Source organism: Eumetopias jubatus, unplaced genomic scaffold (assembly GCF_037043125.1).
Source record: "Eumetopias jubatus isolate StellerSeaLion01/CBP00866 unplaced genomic scaffold, mEumJub1_p1.0 scaffold_17, whole genome shotgun sequence".
Classification (NCBI taxonomy): domain Eukaryota; kingdom Metazoa; phylum Chordata; class Mammalia; order Carnivora; family Otariidae; genus Eumetopias; species Eumetopias jubatus.
Window position 1 is genome coordinate 71264493 of NW_028274823.1, and position 17250 is coordinate 71281742.

Here is a 17250-nt window from a genome sequence, read left to right on the forward strand (position 1 = left end):
TGCTGAGTCCGCAGTATACCCCGACCTTTATCATCTAGTTTTATGTGGGTAAGCATGTTTGCTTCGATGATGGTTCATGATTCAAACGTGTTACTGTAAGCGGTGTTAGTCTTTATATTGGACTGTGGACAAGAGGTCAGCGTGAGATGAAGTAAAACATTTTTTACTGGGCAGACTTGACCCTTTTGTGACTCATCTCTTGGGACGCCCATCACCTCATGGCTCCCATACCCCAGTGTGGGGATAACTGTCTGGGTCACAGCAGTGTTCTGTCTCCCTGTGGAATATTCTGTCCTCATCTCTGCCACTCTCAGTCTTAGGCATTGACACACGAAGTGATTTTAGAATGTGCTCACCAATTCTTTGGCGGTCTTTCTCTCAAAGTGTGGGATCTAATTCCCCTCCCCTTGACTGTGGGCTGGACATAGTGATGTGCTCCTAGTCAGCAGAACGTGCTGGTGTGACAGCGTCTGGTCTCCAAGACTAAGCTGTAAAAGGAGTCCTGGTGTCTGCTTCTCTCCCTCTGTCTCCCCCAGCCTTCCTCTCTTCTCAGATCTCTTACTCTGGGGGAGACCGGCTGCCATGTTGTGAGGGCGCTCAAGCAGCCCTCTGCCTGAGTCCGTGGTGAGGCACGGCGGCCACTGGCCAGCAGCCATGTGAGTGAACAATCTTGGGAGCAGCTCCTCGGCCCAGTCAGACCCAAGATGGTGGCAGCCCAGGCTGACATCTTCACTGCAGCCTCATGGGGGACCATGAGCCAGAGCCACCCAGATTCCTGACTCTCAGAAGCGGTGTGAGATAATAAATGTTTCTTGTTTCAAGCTTCTCAGTTTTGAGGGTACTTGTTTTGCAGTGGTTGATAACACGATAAGTCACGTAGCCCTTCTGGGTCGCTTTTCTCATCGGGGACAAGAAACAGTGACGAAACAGTGCCCCGAACAAGCTGATGACAATCTATTCATACACAAAAGGCTGCTCGCAAAACCAGCTGACCCTCTCTGCTGCCCCCACACTGGCCTTTTTGCCCCGACACCTGGCGGGACACACTGACACCTGGCTCTGGCAAAAGCCAAGCCCACTTGTTATTTATTTCTTCTTGTTTTGAAACAGAGACAGATCATATTGGGAATATGATGGGGAATATTCTTTTAATCACTGAAGCTATATTTACACTTAATTAATTTTCATAACTACTCAATAAGCCAACCTACTGGATTTACTGTTTCTGAAAAGAATGCCGTTTTATTAAAACTCGTTGCTCTTTTATCTTCTTGGAAACAGGATGAATTTTGGCTATTGTACTCTCTAATTACGGTAGATAAATAGATATCACTTAGTCATTTATTTCCATCTGATCTCTGTCCCGGCCTGATTTAATGCCATTTGTGCTCCAGGTAATAGACTGCTTCTGTTGTACACATTTGTAAGAACAATGTGGGTGAAGGGCATATCTAGAGCTTCTAAAGACTCCATGGAAACTCACCCAATTCAAATACGAATAATAGCAGCTGAGAGCTCAGGTCACTTAGTAAGGAGAAGGACAGGAAATTGAGTTTACATTATATGGCTCAAACACTGTTTAACAGAGGCGAGACTGTCTCGTGCCATATGGGGCTCTCCGGGTCTTTCCTGCAGTGTTGTCAAAATGGGAAAGTCGAGCTGGGCAACAGCATCCTCCCTGCTCCATGATTGGTGATGTGGTTGGCAGACCTCTGCTTAAACTTCCCTGACAGAGTCCAGTGTTGGGCCAGAACCACTGAGCCTGCCCTTGTCCACATTGGTCAGCAGCATGGGCTGTCTGTGGGTTAGTCATTATGCATCGGTGTCGACAGCCCTCCTCGGAGGGTGGAGGGTGGGAGAGCCAACGCAGAGATGGGGCTGCAGCCTGGGGAAGAAAAGCAGGCTTACCAGATCACGGGCTTTGGATTCTCTGCAAATTCTGACCCAGCATCAAACCACATCATTACTCCTCTAATCTCAGCAGTTTCTCCTTGTCACTAAAAAGAGGACCTGTCTGTCACTGCATCATTTTCTCTTAACAGGGAGCAGACAAATAGATCAGTTGGTAGCACATCCTGGCTGTCAGTGGGTCATGGGCACGAGCGGCTTCTCCACATATTTACATTCCACGCGTTTCCCCTGTGAAACGAGCCACTGGTGTAAATAAGTCTCATAATGTATGTAGATGTATGGCGGGGGGGGGTGGTTGTAATGAAATGCTTCCGCTGCAGAGTGGGTGAAGCCAGTCAAATCAATCTGAGTAAGTAGCGTGGGTTTTTTTTTTTCAACTCTGTTTATTATTATGGAACCAACATACAACCAGCACCACACTTGGTGCCCCGTGGGGATATGCACGAAATGTGACAAGGCCCTCCTGCCCTCCAAGGACCTCAAGTGCTTTTGGATACCAAACGTACGTGAAATAGGTAGAAAGTATAAGAAAGTGCTGGGTCTACCTGGTCCCCAGGAATGCTCGGGCCGTGCGACCTTCAGCTTAGTGGCCCAGTGGATAGAGGCTGGTGGTATCCTCAGACCCCCATGGCTTGAACCCGAGGCTCCAGCTCCTGGGCCACAGCTCTTCCCAACCTGCTGTGTGTCCTGCCTGCCCCTAGAGTGTTAGCATCTCCCCCCCCCGCCACTGCGGGACCCATTCTCACTCAGCTCACACCCTCCCTGGATGCTCTCACATGCTCACTGGCAGCTTCCATTGTCTCCTGCCTTTCCAGAGCTACAGCCGTGTGTGTTCTGTGTTTGGTATCTCTCTGTAACCCCAACATTTCCCAAACAGACTCATCTCTATTTTCCAGGGCCCTCCTTACCCCACCCACACTACTTTCTCGTGTTCCTGAGTGGTGAGTGCCTCTCCTGGCTGAAACGTCCAGGTAGAAAACCTGCAGCTCTGATTCCTTCCTTCCTTCTTGCTCTCCCCTTCCAGTCACTGCCCCATGGCTATGCCGACCTCCTCTCTACATCTCCAGGATCCGGATTTGAGCCAGCTCACCATGGTCCCTTGTTTCATTGCCCTCATGGCCCCCTGGCCTCTCTTCTGTCCCCTCCATCTGCTCCCTACGCTACAGACAAAGCGATGTTTCTGGAAAACAAGTCTCAAGTCTCAGTATCTTGCCGCTTCCATGTCTGTTTTCTGTCTTTCAGGCTCTTCATTCCATCACAAACTTCATCTCCCTACTCCCATCATTTCATCTTGCCAGGTCAATTCTTGACCCCCTCAGATCTCTGCCAAGGTGCCACTTCTTGTGCACAGGCTTCTCAGAGCCTTCTCGACACTCCTGCCAGAGTGCCCTGCCCCCACAGTCTTCAGGGTGTGTGACACTGTGCCATCATTGTTGGATGCTTGTCTGCACCCCATCGGGCACGCTCGGCCAAGGTGCAGCTGCCTGGTCCCCACCATGTCTCTGGGGACCTTCTTCAGTCCAGCAAAGGCCATGGGTCAGGGTTACGGGAAGAGAGTGGAACATGACAAGTGTGTGGAAGGGTGAGGGGTTGACAGGTGGTGGGTCGTACACGGGCAGTGGCTGTCTCAGCCAGTGAATCCAATCAGTGATCCTGAACGATCAGGAACTTACAGTGATCAGACATATCCTGAGATGAATGGTTAATACATTGTTTTGCTTCACTTGTGTTTATCTAGTTGGTAGAGGGCGAAGATATTTTATCTAAAGGCAGTACAGGAGAATGATTGAGACCACAGAATCAATACTAAATCCCCCGAGGTTCGAATCTAGCCTTGTTGTGTCCTTTGTGCTACGTAAGCTGTCAGTGCCTCAACTTCCTCATCTGTAAAATGGGGCTAATAAGAGCACCGTAAGGACCGTAAGGAAGATCAGTGTGTGTGCAATGTTTAGAATGGGGCTTGGCACCTCCTAAGCGCTCTGTTAGCGGCCTCAGCAGTTCCTCCTTTTCTTCCTCATTTTACTCTAGGAGCAGGTAGTTACCATGGTAATTTGCAGTTCTTGACTCGGGAGTCCAGAATAAAAGAGTCCTTTGCGAATGACCTCTTAGAAACGTATCCTTGGATTTTTATGATATTGTGAGACTCGGGCTCTTGTAACTTGGTTTAAATTGCATCCTGATTGAGAAGAAGCCACCTTTAGCTTCTTACTCACTGTATGACCTGTGTGGGCAAACCGCTTAGGCTCCCTGATCTTCCACATCCCCATTGTGAAATAGGAATTATAAACGGCCAGGGTGGACGTGGCAGGGACGAGAACAGGTGGTGCAGAGTAGGCATTCGTAAATGACACTTAGCGTCATTTCACCTTTTTGGGACTTAGCCATTCAGCACGTTCTGGGCTCCAGCTTTAGTTTTGTGGTGGGCGTGGTGGAGTGGCAGGGGGTCGGGAGGTTAAGGAATGTTGCTTACGGACTCGTCAGTCTTGCCTGTGGGGAGAAGGAAGCATTTATTTGGCAAGAAAACATGGATGGGTGACCTGCCTCACTGTTGATTTTGTCGACGGTACAGCTAATGCCTTGGTTCTTACACGTAGAAAGTAAGGCACAGGCCCCACCAGCAACTTTCACTTTTGATTTTGTTCAAGTACAAGGTTAAATGGTTTGATCCATTAGCCAGTGTAATGCCTGTGGGAGAAAAAGTTATTAGCCACAAAATGCTACAAGCAAGCTGCAAAATAAGAATTAATAATGCTTAATTAAAAGTCTGCACAGCGTGACTCTGGTTACTTCGTTACTTACTGAATTAGTATTCACATTTTTCCATATATTGTAAAGGCAGTAGGTTAGATTCTCTCTCTCCCATGCATTTGCCAAGCTTGCTGCGAAATCATTGCCGATAGTAAATTGAAAGTTTATTTTTAACCAAATAAGCTCAAAAGCCAAGTTATAAACACCTTTGGAAAAAATTTTGCAGTAAAAAATACTCGAATTGGGACACAGATACATTTTAATACGTTTGTTAAAATGCGGGATAAAATCTTCAAAATCCCAGCACTTGGGGCATTGAAGGCCCGAGGCCTTGTGACAGCTGGGTGGGGCTAGGGCTGCAGGGCACAGGAGGGCTCCTCACCAGCCCGCTCTTTCTGCGGTGGGGTCATCCTCCTGGGTGCCCCCACCCATCATTTCCATGGTGACCAACCCAGCTGCGTCACTGAGGAAGCAGCTGAAGGAAAAGCTGGTCTCAAGACGGAGGAAGCTTAGGCGTGGTTTCTCTTTAATTCCTGTACCGTTTGAGTAAAAATGCAGATCATTGGCAAAGCAAGTTGCATTTGGGAAAAATGTGTCTGATTTGGCCCAGACCCTGAGGATAGCCCTCCTTACACAGCTCACTTTACATTTTGAAGAGCCAAAATGTCTCCAGTGGTCAGCTTTTGCACAACACACAGCCCATGCTGGTCCAGAGGAACGCTAGCTGGACAGACCTGTGCGGAACTGGTCGGGTCGCCCCCGAGGGAGGGCTTAATGCTGCAGATCATCCCGACAGCATCTGCTTGGCTCACAGAAGTCTGTGTAGGAAATGACTAGCCATGGGACATTTCTGATCTGGGTTATATACAGAAGCCTTTCTTCCTTGATTCGCAGAAATCAGATTCCAAGTAGTTGAAAAGTATATTTAGCTCTGTGGTCATGGAGATGTTTTTTAGTTTGATTTAATGTTGATGGATTAGAGTAAATTGTTTGTGCAGATGAGCTGAATAAATTCTGCCAGAGCTTATATCTTATTCTGGTTTCACATTAAACCTTTAATTTACAGCTCTGTTCCATTGGCAGTCTTAATAGAGTAAGCCCTAGGAAAAGCTTGGCTGGTCCTTTCTCCCTCCACTGTTATTCAGTGGAATTAAATCATTTAGCAACCTCAGAGGAGGGCTCCAAGGGGCCTGGAGGGAGAATTGGGTCCTAGGGTGTCCTTAAACCATCTAAGATGTCTGGAGAGCTACCGTGATTTTAATGGCTTTAATTTAACCACTATTGAATTATTTTATTTAATCTACTTTCCCCATCTCCCTTCCCTACCTTCGAAGATCCACAGAGCCCTGGGAATTTCCGGAGTATTTCCTGCCCATGGATATGCAGTGCAAATGTAAAATGAAGAGGGAAGCGGAAATCTTCCTTCCCACTCCCACACTTTTCTTCCCTCGCCTCTCCACTGTCTGAGAAGTCCTGGGATGGAGGTCCTGGAGATGGGCATTCTCTCTCTCATCATTTGCATCCCCGGGGCTCACTGGCATCCTAACACTTACTGTTTATTGAACTGGTGAATGCAGGTGTGCTTGAAAAACTGATCAACTTATTTGGTGTCTTTGTTCCCCTTAGGAGGACTGGAATGAAATTGACCCAATTAAAAAGAAAGATCTTCATCACAGCAACGGGGATGAGAAAGCACAAAGCATGGAGACCCTTCCTCCAGGTACTGCAGCAGCCCCTGGGGACCCATCCAGCCTTGGGCTGGTGGCTGGTGGCTAGTGGCTGGGAAGTCCTCTTGCTCAGAAACTGAATGAGCTGAATGTGGCCTATGGAGCCTGAGGGATAGAGAATGGATTTCATAGGGCTGCTGGAGACACTGCCCTGTAGCAATGTTTTGGGGACTTCCTTCAAGCCCATTAGTGGATGGTGAAATAAGTTTACTGGGAGATGACCAAAATTTGTTGCAAGAAAAAAAATAGAATAAAATAGAAAACACAAGATAGTATATCGGTTCCCAAATTTTTTTGAAAGACTAGTTTTTAGAGCAGTTTTAGGTTCACAGCAAAATTGTGTATAAAGGACAGAGATTCCCATATACCTCCTGCTCCTACACGTGTGCACTTCCCCCAGTGTCAACATATCCCACCAGAGTAGTCCACTGCTACAATCAGGGTACCAACATTGACACATTACAGCCACCCCGAGTCCATAGTTCATATTAGGATTCACTCTTGGTGGTGTACATTCGGTGGGTTTTAACAAACGTACAGGAACATGAATCCACCATTACAGTATCCTACAGTGTAGTTTCACTGCCCTAAACATCCTCTGTGTTCCGACTCTTCATTCCTCCCTCCCCCCAATCCCTGACAACCACAGATCCTTTAACTGTCTCCATAGTTTTGCCTTTTCCAGAATGTCATATAGTTAGACTCATATTACTGTATGTTGCCTTTTCAGATTGGCTTGTCTCACTTAGTAATGTGTAATGAAGGTTCCTCCATGTCTTTTCGTGGCTTGTTGGTGTGTTTGTTCTTATCACTGAATAGTATTTTGTTGTCTGAATGGACCACAGTTTATCCATTCACCTACTGAAGGACATCTTGGTTCCTTCTAAGCTGTGGCAGTTGTGAATAGAACTGCTATAAAGAGCTGTGTGCAGGTTTTTTTGTAGCTGTACGTTTTCAGGTCAGCTGGGTAAGTACCGAGGAGTAAGACTGCTGGATCATAAAGTAAGACTGTGTGTAGTGTTGTGAGAAACTACCAAACTGTCTTCCAAAGTGGCTGTGCCATTTTGCATTCCCACCAGCAGTGAATGAGAGTTCCTCTTGCTCCACATCTTCAGCAGCATTTGATGTTGTCAGTGTCTTTAATTTGAGCTATTACAACAGGTGGGAAGTAGAATCTCATTGTTTAAATTTGCATTTCCCTAATGGTATATGATACTGAGTTCTTTTGATATACTCATTTACCTCTGTTTATCTCCTTTGGGGAGGCATCTATTCAGGTCTTTCACCCATTTTTTTAAGTGGATTGCTAACTTTCTTTTGAATTTTAAGCACTCTTTATATATTTTGCTTAACAGTCCTCCATCAGATATGTCGTCTGCAAATATTTTTTCTCAATCTTTGGCTTGTCTTCTCATTTTCTTTACAGTGTCTTACCTAAAACAAATTTGAATGAGGTTTAGCTTTATCAATTCTTTCATGGATCACGCCTTTGATGTTTTATCTAAAAAGTCATCGCCATACCAGAGATCATCTAGGTTTTTTTCCTATATTATGTTTCAGGAGTCTTACAATAATTTGGTTTTATATTCAGGTCTGTGATCCATTTTGAGCTAATTTTTGAGAAGGGTATAAGTTTTGTGTCTAGATTTATTTATTTGCTTATTTATGTATTTATTGCTTGCGTGTGGTTGTCCAGTGTAAGTTTTGTGTCTAGATTTATTTATTTATTGCTTGTTTGCCTGTGGTTGTCCAGTTGTTCCAGCGCCATTTGTTGGAAGGACTATCCTTTGTCAAAGATCAGTTGACTATATTTATGTGGGTCCACTTCTGGGCTCCAACTTTGTTCTTTCTCTTTAATGTTGTATTGGTTATTCTGTTTGTTTGTTTGTTTGTTTGTTGCCTTTTATATACTTCAGAATCTGTTGATACCCACAGAATAACTTTCTGGGCTTTTTGTTTAGATTGTGTCAAATTTATAGATCAAATTGATAACAATGGACATCTTGACAGTATTGAGGCTTCCTACCTGTGAACATGGAATATCTCTCCATTTATTTAAAGTTCTTTTTATTTTTATCCTCAGTTTTAGAGTTTTGCTCATATAAATTTTGTGCCTATTTTGTTAGATTTATACCACACTTGGGGGGCACTAAAGTAAATGGTATTGTGTTTTTAATTTCAAATTCCCCTTGTTCATTGTTCATACATAAGAAAGCAATTGACTTTTGTATATTAACCCTGTATCCTGCAACCTTGTTGTAATTACTTATTAGTTCTAGGAGTTTTTGATTCTTTTAGGTTTTCTACATAGACAGTCATATCATCTGCAAACATTATACTTTTTGTTTCCTTGTCTTATTGCATTAGCTGGGACTTCTAGTATGATGTTGGAAAGTGGTACACATCCTTGCCATATTTCTGATCTTAGGAGGAAAGCTTCTAGTTTCTCACCATTAAGTATGAAGTTAGCTTTAGGGTTTTTGTAGATGTTCTTTATGAAGCTGAAGAAGTTTTCCTTCTGTTCCTAGTTTGCTGAGAGTTTTTATCATGAATGAGTTGGATTTTGTCAAGTGGATTACATTAATTGATTTTCACATGTTGAACCAGCCTTGCATACCTAAGATAAATCCTGCTTGGTCATGGTATATAATTCTTTTTATACATTGTTGGATTTAATTTGCTAATATTTTGTTGATTTTTGCGTCTATATTCATAAGAGATATTGGTTTGTTATTTTCTCGTAATGTCCTTGTCTGGTTTTGTTGTTAGGGTAATGTTGGCTTCATAGAATGAGTTAGGAAGTATTCCCTTTGTGTCTATATTTTGAAGGAGATTGTAGAGAATTAGTATGGTTTGTTCCTTAAATGTTTGGTAGATTTCACCAGTGAACCCATCTGGGCTCAGTGCTTTCTGTTTTGGAAGCAGATTTCTTGTAGATAACATACAGTCAGTTGGGTCTTGTTTTTTGATCTGTTCTGACAATCTCTGTCTTTTAATTGGTGTATTTAGACCATTGCCATTTAAAGTGGTTATTAATATAACTGTATTGATATTTACCATATTTGTTACTCTTTTCTATTCCTTGCCCTTGTTCCTTTCTTATTTTTGTCTTCCGCACTTTTTTCTGCTTTCCATAGCTTTCATTGAGCATTTTACATGATTCCATTTTTCTCTCCTATTTTTTCCCTTAGTTTTAGTGATTGCCCTAGAGTTTGCAATATGTATTTACAACTAATCCAAGTCTAATTTAAAATAGCACTAGCCCTCTTCACAGTGTATCTTATAACAAAATATTAAGAATTCTTTCCTCCCATTCCTTATATCATCACTGTCATTCATTTCACATATATGTGTGTACATAAACATATATATAAGCATACATAATCAAATACATTGTTGCTATTATTATTTTGAACAAACTGTTATCATTAGATGGATTAAGATAATTAAGATAAGAAAACTAGAGTTGTCATTTTACCATCACTTATTCCTTCTCTGATGTTCTTACTGTCACTCTGGAGATCTGAGTTTCTGCCCTGTATCATTTTCCTTTTCTCTGAAGAGCTTCTTTTAATAGATCTTGCAAGGCAGGTCTACTGGCAACATATTGCCTCAATTTTTGTTGTCTGGGAAAGTCTTTATTTCTCCTTCACTTTTGGAAGATTATTTTCACAGAGTATAGAAGTCTAGATTGGCCTTTTTTTTTTTTCCCTCTTAGCACTTCAGATATTTCATTCCACTCTCTTCTTGCTTGCATGGTTTTTGAGAAGTTGGATAGAATTCTCATCTTTGTTTCTCTAACGCTGTTTTTCCCCCCTCTGTCTTCTTCCAAGAGTTTTTTAAAAAATCATTAATTTTCTACAGTTTGAATGTGCTATGTCTAAGTATAGTTTTTGTTTTTATGTTTTCTGTTTGTTTGTTTATTTTTGTTATTTATCCTGCTTGGTGTTCTCTGAGCTTCCTAGAGCTGTGTTTTGGTGTCTGACATTAATTTGAGGAAATTCTCAGTCATTATCACTTCAAATAATTCTTTTATTCCTGTCTCTCTTTCTTCTCATTCTGGTATTCCCATCACATGCATGTGTACACTTTTGGTAGTTGCCCAACATTTCTTGGATACTCTGTTCTGATTTTTTTCAGGTTTTGTTATTATTTTTTTTTAATCTTTGCTTTTCCATTTGGAAGTTTCTCCTGTCTTATCCTCAAGCTCAAAGATTCTTCCATCAGCTGTGCCCAGCCATCAGCACCATTCTTCATTTCTGTTACAGTGTTTTTGATCTCCAGTAATTCTTTATGATTTTTTATGAGAATTTTCATCTCTCTGTTTACATTATTCATTTGTCCTTCCATGTTGTCTACTTTTTTCCATTAGAGCTTTTAACATATTAATTATGGTTGTTTTAAATTCATGGTATGATAATCCCAATATCCCTGCCATATCTGAGTCTGTTTTGACGCTTGCTTTGTCTCTTCAAACTATGTTTTTGCCTTTTAGTATGCCTTGTAAGTTTTTCTTCAGCACTAGGTATGATGTGCTGGGTAAAAGGAACTCCAGTAAATAGGCCTTTAGTGATGTGGTGATCAGTTCTAGATGGGGAAGGGATTTTAAGACATATATGAAGAGGAAGGGGGAAGCCATAGTCATATGATAGGTCTGTGCCCCTGGGCTGTCAGCTTCACAAATGCTTCTCAGTTTCTCTCCCACAGAGGTGGGACAGGGTGGCCAGAGGTGATTAAAAAGGAGTATTTCCCTTCCTCCATGTAGAAGGCTAGGGGCAGGCTGGAGTTGAGTATTTTCCTTTCCCCAGGTTGCTTAGGCTCTGATAAACTCCCAATAGGTTAGCTGTGATAAATAGTTTCTCTTGTGGGCAGGCCTTGTTAAGAACAGAATGCTCTGGCATATTTCAAAATGATTCTTTTTCTTCTCCCCCTGCTGGAAGCATGAAGAGATCTGTCTCCCAGTATTCATGATGAGAAACCGAGTTAAGCTCCTGGAGGTAAAACTCACAGAGGCATGGGGTCCCACCTGTGGCTGATGCCCCTGGAGTTTTTATCTCTTGGGCTTGTCCACAGTGACCTCCTGCTGTTCATCCACTACAGTTCAGGTTTCATTACCCAGATGGGATTCCCCCAGAGGTTGCTGCTCCAGCAAGCTGTGATTCTCTGTATTCACCTGTTGGTCTCTCCAGTTTTTAGAGTAGCAGGGTGCTCTATGATCTCACTTCTCTGAGTGAGCTAAGAGGAGTTGTTGGTTGATTTTTTGCCTTGTTCAGCTTTTTGCTTATTATTAGGATGGAGTGATGACTTCCAAGCTCTTTACACACTGGACCAGAAACTGGAAGTTGGTTCGTGGAATTTTTACTTTTATGGTGATGAAGAGTTTGTACATTCGTGTTTCTTACTGAGGTTGGATAAACATCACCCCAGGGAGTATAGGCTCTCCTTTGTCAACACCCTTCCCATTGTCCCAGATGCACTAGACGGGAATGTGTACATGCTCGCATTAGATGTATCCATTAGGGTGGCCCCCTCTCTTCTTCCCCAACTCCTGGATGAGTCATGCAGCCCGAGCCAGAGTTCCTTCCTATGTAAAACAGGCATTACCCACATAGTGGGGAGCATCTGAATGGAATACTTAGCTAATAAGCTTTTCTTTATTATAATAATAGGATATGCTTCTACTGTGTGGATTAATGAGAGACTTCCTGTTAAACAAGTGTTCTAGTGGATTTTAACACATATATGAAGAGGAGGAGGGAAGCCATCTTCAGGACATATACTAGAGTCATACTCTAGTTACAATCAGTTCAGTGTGGCATTGACCCTGGCTTTCATGTTTTCAGCCGTTATATAGTTGATTTTCTTCAGAGATAGGAATGTACTGATTTTCCTCTTTTTTGAGTTATTACTAATAACTTTTGATGAAGGCACCGTGTCCTTTTATTTTTCCAAAGGATTTTATCTGTTTTCGTTGTGACCTTTTTTTCTCACTAAATCAGCATACACATGAGTTTTTCCTTTAGAAGTTATTTTGCTATGATTAAGAAACATATTTCCCGCAAAAATGACGGGCACTGCCAGACTTTTGTGGTCTGCAAGGAACCACTGCTCATCGCGCTTTCCACTGTGTAAAGTGGGTTGCTCAGAAACTCAGTAGCTTCCTGTGTTCTAGGTGTTGGATATCTAGCAGTTGTAGACAGATGGGTAGGAGGCAGCACGAAGCTGAATATAGGAGCCTGGTGTTTTCCAGCATGGCCACAAAACCCACTGACAGATGTAAGAGCCAGATTAAAGATAGCAGTGATGCTCCCGGGCAACGGCACCAGCTTCTTTGACCAAACACCCTATTAGCAAAAAATATTTTGAGTATATCTCACTCTCTCTCTTTCTTAAAATACTCCTAGATAAAACACATATTACCATACTAATTTATTGATGCATTCCAAAGCATATTTTAAATATGATATTATAAAGGATTAGGAAAAATACTTGAAAATCTCTACCGTTTCTTTACCCCAGAAGGGTGTCTTACGTGTCCCCACTCTGGACACCTCTGCTCTTGGGTCAGCCGTGGCCACAAAAGCCCAGGTTATTGTTTTAACTCGATTTCCTGTCCCAGCCCCGCCTACTTTGGTTAGAATCTGGAATTTCAATAAAACATGCCAGTCAAGTCGCTGTGGCCGAGGGGAGGCCTGGAGGCTGGGGTCCCGGCCTTCAGTTTCTGTTGGAAGCTCAGTCACGCATGTTCCCATTCGTGGGGCTTGTGGCGCACAGACCAAGCCACACCCTGAGCCAGGGCACAGCCGAGAAGGGTTTTGTGAGCGCTGTGCAGGAGCAGAACCACAAATGTGAGTGCCAGCAGCCGAATTTATAAACAACCGCATCCAACGTTTGCCTTTTAGAGACCTGTGATTTCCTCACCAAGTTCTCCAGTCGAAACCCAGTCCGTGAAGGAGGTCTGGGACTTGGGGTGAGAGATCTGGTCAACATCATCTTTCACTTCTGTTTATTTCTGCTGTCATCAGGGAGTTCGGGTGTGGTTGTGAAGCGGGCTGCTCTTGACCTCAGGTCACGCGGGCCAGGAATCCTTCTGTGGAAGTTCCCTAAATTCAGCGGTCACTCCGTGGATCCTCCACTTACCTCCATAGAACTGCACCTTGTCTGCGTCACGGGCAGCTTACAAGTCTGATAGTTCTCCGCCAGTTGGCTAAAGAAAGGAGGGAGTGCTTTGCTTTCTTCGCTCCCAGGGTGGGTGTCCTGGTGCCCTGCAGAGGAGGCCGTGGTCATGCTCATGGGGAGAGTCCTGCTGGCCCCGCCCATGCTGCCAAGGAGTCCACTGGCTTCAGAGAGGGAACACAGCATCCTCAAGTGGACACATTCTTCTAGGACGACTGCTTTCTAGAAGTGGAGAAGGAGCTGCAAGATTCGGGAACCCCAGAGCACATTGGGCTGGCACTGCCCACGTCCTCTTTCCAGGGTTTTTGCCATTTCTGAAGTAGTGGCGCATAGCCACTGGAACGTGAGAGCGGTCTTTGAGGAGCATAGGGCTTGGGGACAAGGACAGGGCAGCACCCTGAGCCGGGCCCTGGGCCTCAGGGCTCAGCACCGCCCCCAGGTATCTGGCCTTAGAAAAATAGTGACTGTTTTGCAGTTCCATTTTCCTTCTATGTAAAACAGAGACACTTTCTCACTGAGATCCCTTGATTCTGTTGTTTTAACTCCATCTTTCTGTTGCCTTTCAACCTCTCTTCCCAGATTAGAATCACTGGTTGCACTGCCTTGGCGATGGGGTAAGAATACGTCTTCGTGTTCTCGCCTCCCTCCCTGCACATTTCACGTCTGGACTGGAAGGCCTTTGGTCCTGAGGTTCCAGGACCAATTCTTCCATTTCAGCCCCAGAAGTTTCTTTTTGGTGCTGATTTTTCAAAGTGTTGTTTCAAACAGAGTGGTTATTTGTCAATTTTTTGTTTTTTGAAAATCTGATGGAGACGAATTTTATCTTTTCTCCCCCGCCCAGGTACAGAGAAAGCTTTCTGCTTTGAAAGTTAGTCTCTCCCAGTATTTGGCCCTCCTGTGCCTTCTCCTCTTGTGTCCTCAGCTTCTCTCGATCTGACTGATGAGATTAGCAGGCAGGATGGCCGATGGTCCAGGACGATGAAGAACAGAAACGAGCCATGGGTGGCAAGGCCCAGGTCTGTCTTTGAGGCTGGCTGGGGACAAGGCCCTTCGTAGTGAGCTCTCGTCCTTCAGATGGTGATGTGTCCTTTAAGAGCAGATTCTCTTTTTGTCTTTCTGAAACCGTGGTGTCATGCTCATGTTCCATTATAACCTCCTGTAAGGGGGCGAGGCCTCGAAAAAACACAGAAGGAAGGGAGAAGTCCTGATTACATTTTGGTTTGTCTGGGAGGTCCCCCACCATCCATCGTGGTGTCTTCTCCCACCCCAGCCCGGCCCACTGTTGCTTCATTACCCAAGACGGTTGATTTCTCAAAACAGAAATTGCTCGCGTTCACGCAAAGACGAATGACATGGGAGTGGCAAAATGTGTAATAGAACCTCAAATCCCGGTGTGAATTGCCGCGGATGCTAATGGAAATGTTTTAGCTTTCCTGCTTCCCACCTGCCCAAAGAAAGATGAGATGAGCCACTTGTGTATTTATTCAGCATTGCTGCAGAGTCGGGAAAAATGCTCCCCTGACCTTTTCTCCTTCTGAGGGATTTATTGGGCCCCCGCATTGTGCGCTTTTTTTTTTTTAATCGTGGTAAGATACACGTAACATAAAATTTACCATTTTAACCATTTCTAAGCATACGGTCGAGCGGCATTAAGCGCACTCACACTGTTGCGCGACCCTCACTCCATCCCTCTCTAGCACTTCCTCATTTTCCAGACCGGAACTCTGTCCCCATGAAACGCTAACTCCCGTTCTCCCTCCCCCAGTCCCTGGCTGCCACCATTCTACTTCCTGTCTCCGTGAACTTCTCTCCTCTCGACACCTCAGATAAGTGGAATCATACGGTACTTGTCCTTTCGTGACTGGCGTATTTCACTCTGTGCGGTGTCCTCCGGGTTCATCCATGTTGTAGCCTGGGTCAGAGTTTCCTTGCTTCTTGGGGCCAAACACTCATCCCCTGTATCTCTCTGCACCGCGTGCCCTGCGAGCCACACTGTCTGGGGAGCCCCATGCGACAGCCGTGGGACAGCGAGCTCCGTGTGCCCCGCTGTGACCCAGGCCCGAGGTCCAGGAGAAGAGAATATGTGGCTGAGTGTCCTTCGGGGAAGCATCTTGTTTAAAAACAAGCAATATGCTATTTGTGGAATATTTAAGAAATTCAGATAAGCAAAAATAAGAAGATTATTCACACATAATTCTACCACCCCAAAGTAACCCTTGTGACTCTGGCACCGCCCATTCCTCCACACTCGTCCTGGGCGTATAGCCAGGCTCCTGACTAAGGCGAGCCAGTGTCTACATCCAGATGGGCCAGGCCCAGGTACAGGAGGCCTGGGGCCCTAGACACAATGTCTAAGTCAGCTCTGGGGCTTTTCAGTGTTTTCGTGAGTTCTTATAAAACATATCGAATAGTCTACCAGGCAAGTAACACTGCTAAGGATTTGGGGGATTAGCTGGGAAGTCTACTCACACATGCTCCTCTCTCCCGGTCATAGCACCTCAGGGTTCTCCCTGAGTCTGTCATGGAGGACGCCTCCCGCCTCCCTTCTCCTCCCGGGATGGCTCAGGGCAGGCCACAAGCAGCCCCTACCAGCCGGTTACATCGACATTTTTATACATGCGGCACCACACTGGACTTGTTTCTTCTGGAGTATTCTATCATAAACACCTTCTCATGTCCCGAAATACTTCCTGTACAGCATTTTTCATGACAGCAATGTACCCATTACCTAAGCTCCTTGAACTTAGCCTGTATTGTAGAACTTATAGAGGGTTTCCAGCCAACATCCATTGAGGTGAATCTTTATATGCCCTTAATTACTTCCCTGAAATAAATCCCTAAAAGAGAAACTCCAGGTCCAAGGCATGTGTTCAAGGATTTTTTTTATATCAATTGCCAAATTGTCTTCCAAAGAAGGGGGCCTGTTTCCTTGCACCCTAGCCAGCATGAAAAGACAAACCTTCTAATGTCCTTCCACCCCTCCTTCCAACAAGTAAGAAAAAAAAAAATGAGGACATCGATCAGGTCAGTAGCCAGAAGTGTGATAAAGCTATTAAAGTAAAATTGTCTGAAGCTTTCTTAGTGGAACTTGAGCATCCAGAACAATTCAGATGGTGTCTGGAGCTCTCCATGCTGGCATGCCACACCTGAACTCCTCTGTTCCGCTCCGGGCACAGGGTTTTCCGAGACGCTCATAAGCTGAAGTGGGTCCAGATGATGTGACTCAGACGTGAGGGGGCCGGAAACAGCATCTGATGAGGAGCACTTAAAATAACGGCATGTTTTTACAGAAGGGCTTAGAAGGGGAAAATGGAATCGTGATGTCCAAATGGTCAGAAGGCTGCCATAGAAAAGAGGCTGAAGTCTCATTTTTTTTCTTTTTATTTGAGACTCCAGAGAGTGGAGGTCACAGGCAGGCAGTTTTTGTTAGTGGATAAGGAAGCCTGGGCCAGCAATTCTGGCTCCTCTTGAAACGATGACTTCTCCATCACTGGAAACTCCTAAGTAGTGGCTGCATGCTAGGGGTTGTGATGAAGAGATGTTCCCACACTTGTAGAGAAATAGCTTCCCTGGTTCCTTCGGACTCCAATCACAGAGGACGTCAGCATTCAAGAGACGGGCGCGGGGCTGCCACTCAGAGACTCCATCGCACCGGCCCCCGGGGCGGGAGCGGGGCTGGGGAACTGAG

The 17250-nt window shown here is 44.7% G+C and overlaps 1 protein-coding gene across 1 annotated transcript in view; it reads left to right on the forward strand.

The window, feature by feature from the left end:
• GALNT2 (polypeptide N-acetylgalactosaminyltransferase 2) overlaps positions 1-17250 on the forward strand; it is a 179051-nt gene that overhangs the window by 87990 nt on the left and 73811 nt on the right. The window contains exon 2 of the mRNA XM_028104528.2: positions 6286-6379. Coding sequence (XP_027960329.1) covers positions 6286-6379 — 94 coding nt within the window. The remainder of the gene's footprint in view (positions 1-6285; positions 6380-17250) is intronic.